A 12,667-nucleotide genomic window follows, 5' to 3' on the forward strand; every position below is an offset into this window, starting at 1 on the left:
TGGGGATATCACTATATTTATCAGTGTTTCAAGGGACAAGTACTGTACTGTTACATTTTTCTATTCTTGGGGATATCACTATATTTATCAGTGTTTCAAGGGACAAGTACTGTACTGTTACATTTTTCTATTCTTGGTGATATCACTATATTTATCAGTGTTTGAAGGGTCAAGTACTGTACTCTTACTTTCATCTATTCCTGGTGATATCACTATATTTATCAGTGTTTCAAGGGACAAGTACTGTACTGTTACATTTTCTATTCTTGGTGATATCACTATATTTATCAGTGTTTGAAGGGACAAGTACTGTACTGTTACATTTTTCTATTCCTGGTGATATCACTATATTTATCAGTGTTTGAAGGGTCAAGTACTGTACTCTTACTTTCATCTATTCCTGGTGATATCACAACAGTTATAAGTGCCTGACAAGACAGGATTGCAATGCTATTTTCTTCTATTTCAGTAATATCAGTACAATTTTGAGTGCCAGATAAGATGGATATTTTAATATTACTTCCTTCGATTCCTGGTGATATCATTACATTTATGAGTGTATGGTAAGATAGAGTCTGTAATCATCAATTTATCCGATATACAAAAATACATATTACACTAATACACCTGAATGTGTAATACCTGTTGTACTGGATGAAAACAAGGTTCCACAATTCTATTAAACTAGGAGTTCCACTGTTGATCCGCTGTCCTGCTGGAGGTACATGTTGCTGGCCTGCTAAATGGTCAAAGTGAATCTCTGTACAAGGTCCACATGGTCCAGTGTTACCCATTTCCCAAAAGTTATCTTTTACACCAAATGGAAAGATGTGGTCTTCTGGAACACTGGACAATAAAGTGTTATAACTGTAAAATTTATAAATTCATGATAGTGTTACATCTGTACAATCTACTCGTTCATATTTACAAACTCACAATAGTGTTATAGTTGTACAATCTACTTGTTCATATTTACAAACTCACGATAGTGTTACAGTTGTACAATCTACTTGTTCATATTTACAAACTCATGATAGTGTTACAGTTGTACAATCTACTTGTTCATATTTACAAACTCATGATAGTGTTACAGTTGTACAATCTACTTGTTCATATTTACAAACTCATGATAGTGTTACAGTTGTACAATCTACTTGTTCATATTTACAAACTCATGATAGTGTTATAGTTGTACAATCTACTTGTTAAAGAATTACAAACTCATGATAGTGTTACAGTTGTACAATATAGTCATTGAGATCGATAAACTCATAATTGTGTTGCAGCCATACAATCTAGCTGTTCAGATTTCTAATCTCATAATTGCGATATAGCTGTACAATCTACTGTTTATATCCCCACACTCATGAACACATTAATAGTCATACAATTTAGCTTTTCAGACCTACAAACTCATGATGGTGTTACAGCTGTGGAATCTACTGTTTATATCTCCAAACTCATATACATGTTATAGTCATACAATCTAGTTTTTCAGATCTACAAACTCAAATAACTAACAACTAGATTAGTTACAGAATTTTCAGATAGGTTATTTTTTTGCATCAGAAAATAGTACACAATATTAAGATATCCATTTCAAAGAAATTTTTATAGTCATCTTAATGGAAAAATTAAATAGATAAACTTTAAGATAATTTCTCAGTGGTTTCCAAAGATGTTTGAGCCACAAACAAGTCCTACTGACTGATCTGGTTTGTAAATTTAATCATTACCCTATCTTTCTCCAGATGTGATAACATTCAAAGTCAGGTTCTAGGCCTAGAGCAGCATCACCTCCAAAATATGTAACATAAAGACTTCTTTTAGGGAGCTGATAAACATCTGTTAACAGCTGCCAAGCCAGTTCACAAGCTGTTTTCTGAAAGATATGTGTAACCAAATTAGAAACATTTGCAGTTAAAGAACTAAACTTCAAACTCTGAATAAATGGTGGCAATACTTTGACAACAACATTTTTCAGTCACTCATTTTACACTAGTTTATGTTGCAGCTCATTCTGAAAATTTTATTAGTTAAAATCAAATAAAATGTGTCAAGAAAGAAGGAAAGAAAAAAATATCCCAAGAATGGGAAGAGTAAAAAGACACAAATGAAAGCAAACAAAAGGAGTATATATGGGAAAATAATTCCAAAACGTGATTACAAGGTTGAAGATTGTCTTTGACTAGTAAGGTGGTACCCAAAGTAAAAAGGAAAGAACTGGTCAAATTTGTTGTCCTCCCAGTCATTCTCAAACTGAGGGAACCTGCAACACATTGTTCAATGGCTGTAATGTCCATAACAGTCAACAAACTTCCAGAAGCCATATTAAAAATAGATTCTGTGTTTGTAACATCTTTACTCTCACAAGACACAGTAGAATTCACTGTCACTTGAGAATTTATGAAGGTAATAAATACTTTTGAAACAAAAGGAAAGTTAATTTAAAAACATAAGTTTCATTGAGGATTGAAAATCTTGATAAACTGAACTAAGACTAAAGAAAATTTTATCTGTTCAAGACAATGCTGATGAAAAAAAAGATGATATTTTGAGTGCAAGTAATTAAGAGGACTCAATGTGCATACAGGTTGTGTCATCCTCCTATTTGTGGAAGACTATTGTCACATGATGTCATGTGCACTAGTACATTTCACATTAATAACATGAATTTCAGGTGAGGAAGAGCTCAAAGTTAGTGACATGGCAGGCATGCAAGAGATATAGCTATTCTCAGTACAGAGATTAGGTATCGTGTTAGAAGAATATTACTCTTATAAGTCTGGATTTAAATAGCATGGTAAGGAAAGTATCTATTTATGGGTATTCACATATAAATGCAATTTTGAAAGTAAAGATTTCAAGCATTTTACTATACCATTTGATCTCCACTATAAAGATATAGGAAAGGTTCACAAGAGGAAGCATCATTTCAGAGAGATGAATATTATTGTTACACACACACACACAGTCTTGGGAGCTGTACATATGTTGGCAATGACAAGAGTATTCTAGAAACTTGGAGTACCTTAATGTATTAAGACAAACGGATTTGTTAAATACATCTTTCATATTTAACTAAAAACAATAACTGAAGTGAATGGAGTCGTCTCAAAAAACACCAAAAGGATGAAGGACTTTCAAAGGACTATGCTGTCCTCAACTCACCAAGAGACATGAACCCAACAACATGGTAGAATGGCACAATGGGCTCTTGAAAGATGGGATGAAGGACTTTACAAAGATTATGTTGGACTCAGCTTACCATGAGTAATAAACTCCACAACTTGGTATAATATCACAATAGGCTCTCAAAAGAAAAAAGAAATTGTCATGTTCTTATGTATGGGCTGGGTTCTTTACAGTAGGTGTCTGTGACTTGTTAGCAATAAATTTCAACAATAAACAAACAGCATACAATCCACTTGCTTTAACCCTATAGCCCCAAGTATACTTTACAGCACATGACAGAAAGTTTTAGTGTCTTACATTCAAAATTTTATTAAACTATTTTTTGTTTGTGTTATACCAATTAGAAGAGCATAAAATCTTAGCTAATAATCCATATTTTAACAGTATACAAGTTTTAAGTTCTTAATCCTGAATTTCCACTAGTGTGACCCACGTGACACATTTTGTCTTAACATGTCATCGTCCCTCTTTTATCCATCACCCCAGAGCTATCAATTATAGACAATCAGACCACACCTGTCACATCATCTTTTTCACAATTAGTTGATAGTTCTATCTTACGTTTCATTATATATTACCTATAACCAATAGAAAGTCAAGATTTTCACCTATCAAATGATGTATAACATTGTGTTCTGAACAGAATATCGTCAATTTCACTCACAGTACATGATTTGTTCCCATAGGAAAGTTAACAACTAGCTTGGACGAATTTGTAATGACTCTTGTGGCATAGTTACAAAGCCAGAAAAATTTTGAGGTAAGGGAATTTGTCTACTTTTTGCATGTTATTTGTCTATATACTTTGGTGCATTATTTAATTATATAAAAATTATTAAGTACATTACTCTAATTACTATGACAAATTAGGCTTAACTGTTCTCAACAATCGAGAGCAAGAAAAAAAAAGATTGGGTAAGTACTTTATTTCTTGTTTTTTATATTTATTCTTTATTTATTATTATAAAAGTAACTAAAATTAAAAAAGACAGTTCTTTTTAAGTTATTTAAGACTATATTAGGTAAAATAAGTAATAATAATAATAATATAATTAAAATGGTTCACGAGGCATGCATGCGAGCAGCTCATGGATAACGTAATTCGATAGCGTAACGTGAGCTGCACATTTCCCGAGTGATTTACAACTTATAATGGCACGGATAGTAGTAAGACACAGTTCACAGTGCAATAAAACAATAAAATTTAATTATAAGTAGATGTATAATGTTACAAGCTTAGAGCTATTTAGAATAAATGAATGTAGTTTCATATTACAATTTGAAGTCATTCTAGAAAGAAAAAATGTAATTTAGGTTTATTTCAATTTTTTTTATGGAGTTTACGAGGTTGGTCAAATTGACTGATCCCGTTTTGAGATAACATAAAGAAAATAACTGTTGTACTGAAGCAGACTTTCTTGTATCATTTCACAAAATATTTAGTATTGTGGAGGGTAGAGAAAATAACAGATAAACTATAAAGTTTTAATGACAAAAACGAATGAAATACATTTAGGAAGTTTTAGGGATTACAAAAAGGAAATTTGAGATTTTTGAGATGAGGAAAAGTATTTTTAATTTTAACATGAAAATTGCATTGCACACGAACTATTCAAACAAATACTCAATATATTAATGGACAAATCTAATTTTATTTTATTAAAAATACTTCACTAAAGAATATGATTTTTGTATATTAAATACTTGTAATATTAACTGAGAATTAATTGAGAGTTATAAGTATTAAATCTATCAGGACTTTAAACGAGTATAAAAAGGTCACGTGGTTGGTCAAGTTGACTGAGCACGTATTGAGAGGCAAATGTATATATAAATGTTCCTTATACTGTTGGTTATTACAGTTGTATCCACAGCTTTAAATAATTCTCTCTTTTTCGTAAAAGTCCACACAGGCTGGTTCAGTTACTTTAGAATGCAATTTGACAAAACGAATTATTCTTCCTCCTCTGTTATCACAACAGTCTATGATAATTCCACTTTAGAAATTGCCACAATACATGCTTTATGGCTAATCACACAATCTAGATCTAACTAATTCTTGAACTAAATTTTCCTCGCATATTTATACCCCAACAGAGGCTCAGAATGTTCCAAACATTGAGAGATATTTTGATGCAATATACTATTCAATTAAAACAAGAAGAAAACTTTGCAGGCACATGGCAAAATAATATAACAATCACCAGTTCACAATAACTGAACTACACAGCATATGATTCATAAACACTTACATTACCAAGCTTGCAATAAGCTGTTGCTCTCAAAATAACTAAATTTAACACTTGGGCTATATAAACTACCTAAATCATAGCATTTGCATTAAACTTAAATTGAAACAGTCCTGTATATTTAACAGGGATAAAGTACTTTCCAAGGACTATGTTGGACTCAGCTCACCAAGAGTCACGGAATCTACAACATAGTAGAAAAGTATAATGGGCTTACAGAAGAAGAAATGGATGAAGGACTTCCCAAGGACTATGTTGGACTCAGCTTACCAAGAGTCATGAACTCCAGAGCATAGCACAATGGGCTTTTAAAACATTACATGATAATGCACTCTACTCTGGACAGATATCAAAGATGCATTTAGGATGTTACATAAAAACTTACTGCTTGTGCAAACAGAATATTTCAGATATAATGAATTTAGTGTTTATTGGAATGTTGTGTTTTGTTGTAAGTTTTTCCAAAATTTGATAGCTTGAGAGTTGCTCATGTTTGAATGTGAAAATGGATATCCATTTATGCCAAATTCAAGACCTTCAGGAAGATTTAATAAAATAATGAGAATAAGATAAGTCAACAGATAAAGAAGTCCTCTGACTGCATGCAGAAAAGGAAACACACAAAAGATTATTTTCAGTAACACTAAACTTGTCATCAGGAACCTTTGAAAGAAATTACTCAAAACGCAGGAAGATTGAAAACAAGTGGAAAGACATTGATTGTCGAAAGTCCATCCATTAAAAAAAAACTGGGAACATTTTTACCAATATGAGAAAAATAATCCAAAACAAAGTTTAAAATTCATAGAATGTGACATGTTTAGAATATATTATATATTCCTGTGCCCACAGAAACTGTTTGCGAGTGTCTCAAAAAAATGATGTATGAAACTGGTAAGTTTGAGTAACCAAATCATCAGCATTTAACCCTAAATAGGAGGCAGAAAAATATATACAGAAACAGAGAAATGCACAAAATTCAAACAGAATGATTTGAGAATAAGACCAAGATAGGTCAAATGCTTAAGGCATCTTCACAGAGACTTTGAAATAACTTGCAAAGCATTCAGAGAGGCACGTATAAAAGGACAATGGTCAACAGAAAGAGAAACACCCTACTGGTGGCATTCAAACTATACAACCATCAATAGAGTAATCAAGAGAAAAGAAAATGAAGCATTCTAGTGGTGATACATATGGTACAAACATCAAGGAAGAAATCTATTGCACTGGAAATGAAGCACTCTAGTGGTGGCATTCAAACTATACAAACATCAATGTACTAATCAAGAGAAGGAAAAACTAAGTACTCTTATGGTGGTATGCACAAATAACAAAAAGCAATCAACAGAAGGGAAAATTGAGCATTCAAACATCAATGGAGTAACTGAGAGAAGGGAAAATATAACACTCTACTGTTGGCATTGAACCTATACAACCACTAGATATATATAATTAATATCTTCCTTACTAATTTGCATTTAAATACAATTTTATCGACTTGTTTTGATTAATGATGACGAGAAAGCCACTTGAAGTAAAAATGTATAGCAGAGACAGTTGGTATGGGTATTAAACACTTTAATAAAAATATGTTTCGACCTTCTTAGGTCATCTTCAGGTTAACAAAGACAGTTTGAAACTGACCATAACTGGGTACATGTCTTAGGGAGGAGAGTGTGAACAGGTACGAGATTATAGGAGGCATAGCAGTTAGATGTTAGGTGATTAATATAGGTATAAAGTTGGTTCAATTTTCGTTTGAGTTCTTGTATAAGTAGGCCTTCTTTGATTTTTCGTTTGTTTCTCTACTTAATATGTTGGTGTTTCTATGCTTATATTGTGTTTAATTTGCAGTGTTCAAAAACATGGGAAGGTGTTTTTTTGTGTTCATTGAATCTGGTTTCCATTTTTCAGCTTGTTTCTCCAATATAGAAGTCATGGCAGTTGTTACATTGTATTTTATAGATAATGTTGGTGCTATGTTTCTCAATGTAGTTTTTACATACTATGAATTATAGTTTTGTGTCTGGTTTTTGAATGAATTTAGTGTTTATTGGAATGTTGTGTTTTGTTGTAAGTTTTTCCAAATGTTGATTATTTTATCGCTAATATCAAGAATATATGGTATGCAACAGTGTAAAGTTTTATAGTTAATTGTTTCATTGAATTTATTAGTGTTTGTTTGTTGTTCATTGTGTTGTTGGCCTAGATATGTGTAAAATTTTTTCAACAGTTTTTGAGAGAAATTTATTGATGCTGATGAAATGTTTTAATTGTTTGATTTCCTCGATAATTTTATCGGGGAAGCATAGTTTTGTGGCTGTGTTTATTTGGTTTTTAATATGTTGAGTTTTGTTTTGTTTCAAGTGCTGAGTCCTAGGGAATGTATAGCCCAGTATGGGTGATTTTTCTATGGATTTCTGTTTTGAATTGTGTATCGGTTCTTGTGATCATGAGGTTGAGAAATGTTATTTGTTTAGCTTTTTCACATTTGAATCAGAACAAAGTCAAAAACCTAACATCATGAGAATAAAACATGAAGTTAAGGACAACTATACCAGAACTGGCCCACTCCTGCAATACCAAACGTATCTGGTCATAGTCAGTCATCCAACATATGTACAGATCCTCCCCACTTGATGAAATATCATATCTAACTCACAGGATCCCTCCAGGCCTTAACCAGGCAGACGAGGTCCCACATCTTATCATTGGAATTATAGAGCTATGGAACCAAAGCTAGATCCAAGGCATAGTGGCTATGGCATGAGGACTGCAATGTGGTTTATCATTAGTTTTGTTTTACTATTGTAACCCAACCTGAAAGTTACAGAATACTGCATGTGGATTAACCAGAATTACAAAGAGAAGACAAACTCTTCCCCCAATCTGAACAATCTGAAGAAGCGCAAAATGCAACAAACCAAACTTGCAATTATGGGACCTTTCTCATCTCACCCAACCTGAAAAAACAGAGATTACCTGGCCTGGGATTACGAACAGAAATCCTAACTACCCAACCTGAGAGGCAAGGCAACACCTCCCACACCCCCGGAATTATGAGTAGGATGTGGAACAAACTAAGTCCAACCAATGGCACAGGAATTGATGCTCAGCATGCAGAATTATGAGGATTTGAAGACCTGCTTCTAATATCACTGAAATGAAGATAATGACCAAAAAGAAGGGCCACACTCAACTCAACTGGATAGCAGAATTATGAGAAGGTTCCCCACGTAGGCTGGTCCTGCTCCCACCATACATCTGGGAGAACCATCCAGGATTATTGGAAGGAGGGCACCCAGATTTGCCCTCTTCTCCTTGAGTGGAATAATGAGTTGAAGCATCACTCAGGAGGAATAGACCTCTGTCCACCACTCCAGTGACTGAAAACTGAATGGTAAGAACTCCCACACTCCACTAGAATAAATGGGGGAATACTCGTACTGGGAAGTCAGAGGAATGATGCTCCAGAGATAGTGCAATAGGTGAACCATGTTCCCTATTTTGAAAAGCAAACTGACTTGATTCATTCAATCCAGGGGTCAGCAGGAATGGGCAAAATCGTTTTATGCTTTACTCATGATAGTCTATAAGTGGCAATCCAGTAGTGTATATAATTGTTTACCACCTGAAAAGCCACAAGGTGGTCTTATGGAACATTCCATCTCAACAGAGCTTGTTACTACCAGGAAAACTTTTTATCAGTCAACTAATAGGTTGTGGAGATATGCAAAGAAGCATACCAGACCAGGTAACATCTGCCACTGAGTGAAATCCAAATAAAAATGACAAGAGGATCCCTGAAAAAGAATAAAAAATAAACAAAAAAAAAATGAAGTCACAAGGCGACTCTGTGTCAGAGATGTGAATTTGTGAATTCATATCCAAACATGTCTCAGAATGTTTTTGTTTTTTGTAAAATAAACAAAATAGACAACAAACTCATAACCCAATAAGACAGGTTTGAAAATAAAAATCATTTAAAGCATAGGTATAACTAAAGCTATTGAACACTGAAGAAAAAACCACAGCAAGTAAAACTGTTGTCATAACATTTTGCTGTCAAGAAAGGTGAATTGGAAGTAATAATGGGAAAATTATATTTCAATCTGGGATGTTGACATAGGTGGAGAGAATCACAATGTTTATCTTGCTCTGGACAATATAGTGGGATATAAAGGTAAGTAAAGTAAAATTCATACCAATGCTTAGATTAGCAGAAAAAGAGCAGTCTTTCATTGAGATAAAGCTTCAGTGTGAAAAGAGGCAAGTGTGTTTCAGAACAAGCTTTTTAACTTTAAATTTGTCACTAAATACTTCAAATTTAGCTCCAGAACAAGATTTCACTGTCCTGAAAATGCTTAAAATTAAAATTTCAGCTTGACCTGACCTATGCTGTGGAAGGATCCCCAGACCCCCCTTCTACTTTTGACATTTACCCTTCCACTTTAAATAATGACAGCTCTGCATTCCTCTAGTGTAATCATTTTGAGGCATGGTTATCACTAGATTATAAATTCTTTTACTTAAAGGCATATAATACTATTTAAAATATAGGTTTTTACAAACATTAATTTTGTTGCTTAAAGACATATAATACAGCTTTTTACAAATGTCTGTTCTGTTGCTTAAAGGCATATAGTACTATTGATAATATACACTTTTACAAAATTATAATCTTTTGTTGAAAGGCATATAATGATATTGATAATATACACTTTTATAAAATTATATTCTGTTACTTAAAGGCTTCTAATACTATGGATAACATACACTTTTACAAAAATACATTCAGTTGTTTAAAGCAACAGTATGCACTAAAGAGTTAAATAATTTTTCCACTTAAAGGTCAATGTACTCCACCCACTTCACTCATGCAATCTTCACGTTTTCCAGCTTCAACTGTCCCTACAATATAGAAACTAAATGGTATTTAACTGTATGTATCCATAACCATACACGAGGATGTATTTCAGAGCAAACCACTTCCTATTATCTACCCATGCTTCTGCTACTCACACATCCATTGAAATAAATAGGATTATAATTCATTAAGCAGACATTAAAGTTTCAGCAACTTTTAAATACCACACTTTACAATTCTATAAAAAAAAAGTATCTTTATTAAATAAAATGTCTTTACTTTAAGTAACATCTCTAAATTTTGTTCAATTAAACTTGTTTTAATACTCTTATTTTAATATATCTTTTCTGTGGCTAAGTATATATTTTGTTTTCCAGAAATATGTTATATTCATTTTCCTGTTTTAACCATCCTGTTGTTTAACATTTATAAATTCCTTGTTATAGAAGTTTATAGTTTCACCTATAATTCCATAATGAGTTTTATGTGTTGTGTTACGACAGCAGAAGTCACTCTACTAGACACACTAGAATCAGAATCATCATCACTTGCTCTACTAGACACACTAAAATCAGAATCATCATCATCATCATCATGATCTCCATAATTGTTTCAATCTTCATCAACAAGAGAATCAGTTTCATTGTCCATGTCTGAATTCTATTTCTTGGCTGTACATTCTACATGTCATGAGGATTTGTATCAAATTTCCATTTCCTCCTTTTTTGCCATAAAATGCTAACATTACTTTTCATTATTTTGTATTTGTTCATACTATATTGTTAAGATAACGGAAGTCAATCAACCCTGGGAGCATGCGCATAATTCATCATCCTTCTAGAAACTCCAGATTATCTGCATATCTATCTCTGCCCTCATGCTGGTTTTTCTCGCCAGGCTTATATACTAAAAAAGAGGGTGCCTGGCAAACACTCGGACATTCATGGAGTTCCTCAACTAGGCGCCCTCTTTTTTAGTATATAAGCTTTGCGAGAAAAACCAGCATGAGGGCAGAGATAGATATGCAGATAAATTGAAGATATAGATAATTGAGTCAAGCAAACAGTAGGCACCGTAAGTAAAGTGTGTGAACCACTGTGATTTATAGCGTGTGTTATAAAGTTTGTTAAGTTTAAAGTGACTGTGGAAATTCTGTATATTACAAAGCTGTATCGAGAAAGAATAAACAAGTTTTAATTAAGAAAGGACTTGTATCGCTGAAGTTCCTCAGAAAGAATTTATATCGGATATTAAGGAAATTAACAAACGAGCAGATATGTAACAGTTGTTTGTACTTATATTATTTGTTATTAATGTATAAATTTACTGAATAAGTTTCGAAACATCCAATAAACATCTTATTTGTCATTTTTGTAGACAATCAAGTTGTTTATCATTAATGTACAGTAATCCTAAGCTGGTTAGATATATAAATGCACTTTAATAACACATTTCCTCAGACCATTCCTAAGTGAATTATCTCACACTGGTAACACTTTTTCTGTTCAAGTATACAAAGTGTTCTGAGCTCTATGAAGAAATAAGCCTACGAATAAACCTACAAATCTAGAAACTTTCCGTTAAACATACAAGTAGTCTTATAGCCAATTAAAACCTAGTTTCTTGTCTCTTAATATAAGAGCTAACTTAACTTTTCTAACAACAAGATAGGTAAAAATAACAAAGTAACATACATACTTTGGAATAATCACCAAATGACCAATTCCCTAACATTTCAAAAAATGTATGATGATACGCATCCTTGCCAACGTCCTGGAGATCATTATGTTTTCCACCAACACGGATGCATTTCTGGCTATTGGTCGCTCTCTTCAGAGTATTTAATGGGTTATCAGAAGGTAGAAGTCCCAAGAAGATTGGTTTGAACTGAAAAACCATATAAGTTTATAATGTAACTAAATGCAATTATGGCTGTATAGCACAAACACACAAGCCTGAAATATGGTATTAACTACAAACATATGTACTTCGTTAGAATGTACACTTCTTTACTACCACATCCTCCTTGAATTTCTATTCAATTCTATGTAGTGCGGACTGAACTGAAGAGGAAGGACTTTGAAAAGTTAAGCTCTTATAAATTTGTGAATGAACAATAATTTGTTGTAATTTGGGTTAAATAACACAATAATAACTAGATATAGTAAGCTTGGTAAATAAAAGTAAGAGAGTCAATGTTTTAACTTGAGTTTAGAGGTGTAAATTACTAAAACATTAAAATAGGTTTAGTACATGTTACGGCACTTTAGGCTTAGGTATATTTCAACTTACTGGTAAATCATAAAACAGATATATATTAAATATATTGATTTTATTAAATAAGTACAATCTA

The 12,667-nt window shown here is 32.7% G+C and overlaps 1 protein-coding gene across 1 annotated transcript in view; it reads right to left on the minus strand.

Annotated features, from left to right (window-relative positions):
* The window catches only part of LOC106468595 (alanine--tRNA ligase, cytoplasmic-like), a gene marked incomplete at its 5' end in the record, with an annotated part of 94,166 nt that extends 81,965 nt beyond the window's left edge, over positions 1–12,201 (minus strand). Inside the window, 3 exons of the mRNA XM_013929027.2 lie at positions 643–846; positions 1,737–1,882; positions 12,013–12,201. Coding sequence (XP_013784481.2) covers positions 643–846; positions 1,737–1,882; positions 12,013–12,201 — 539 coding nt within the window. The remainder of the gene's footprint in view (positions 1–642; positions 847–1,736; positions 1,883–12,012) is intronic.
* Positions 12,202–12,667: the final 466 nt, after the last annotated feature.

The sequence above is a fragment of the Limulus polyphemus genome, unplaced genomic scaffold (genome assembly GCF_000517525.1).
Source record: "Limulus polyphemus unplaced genomic scaffold, Limulus_polyphemus-2.1.2 Scaffold3070, whole genome shotgun sequence".
NCBI classification, from domain to species: Eukaryota; Metazoa; Arthropoda; class Merostomata; order Xiphosura; family Limulidae; genus Limulus; species Limulus polyphemus.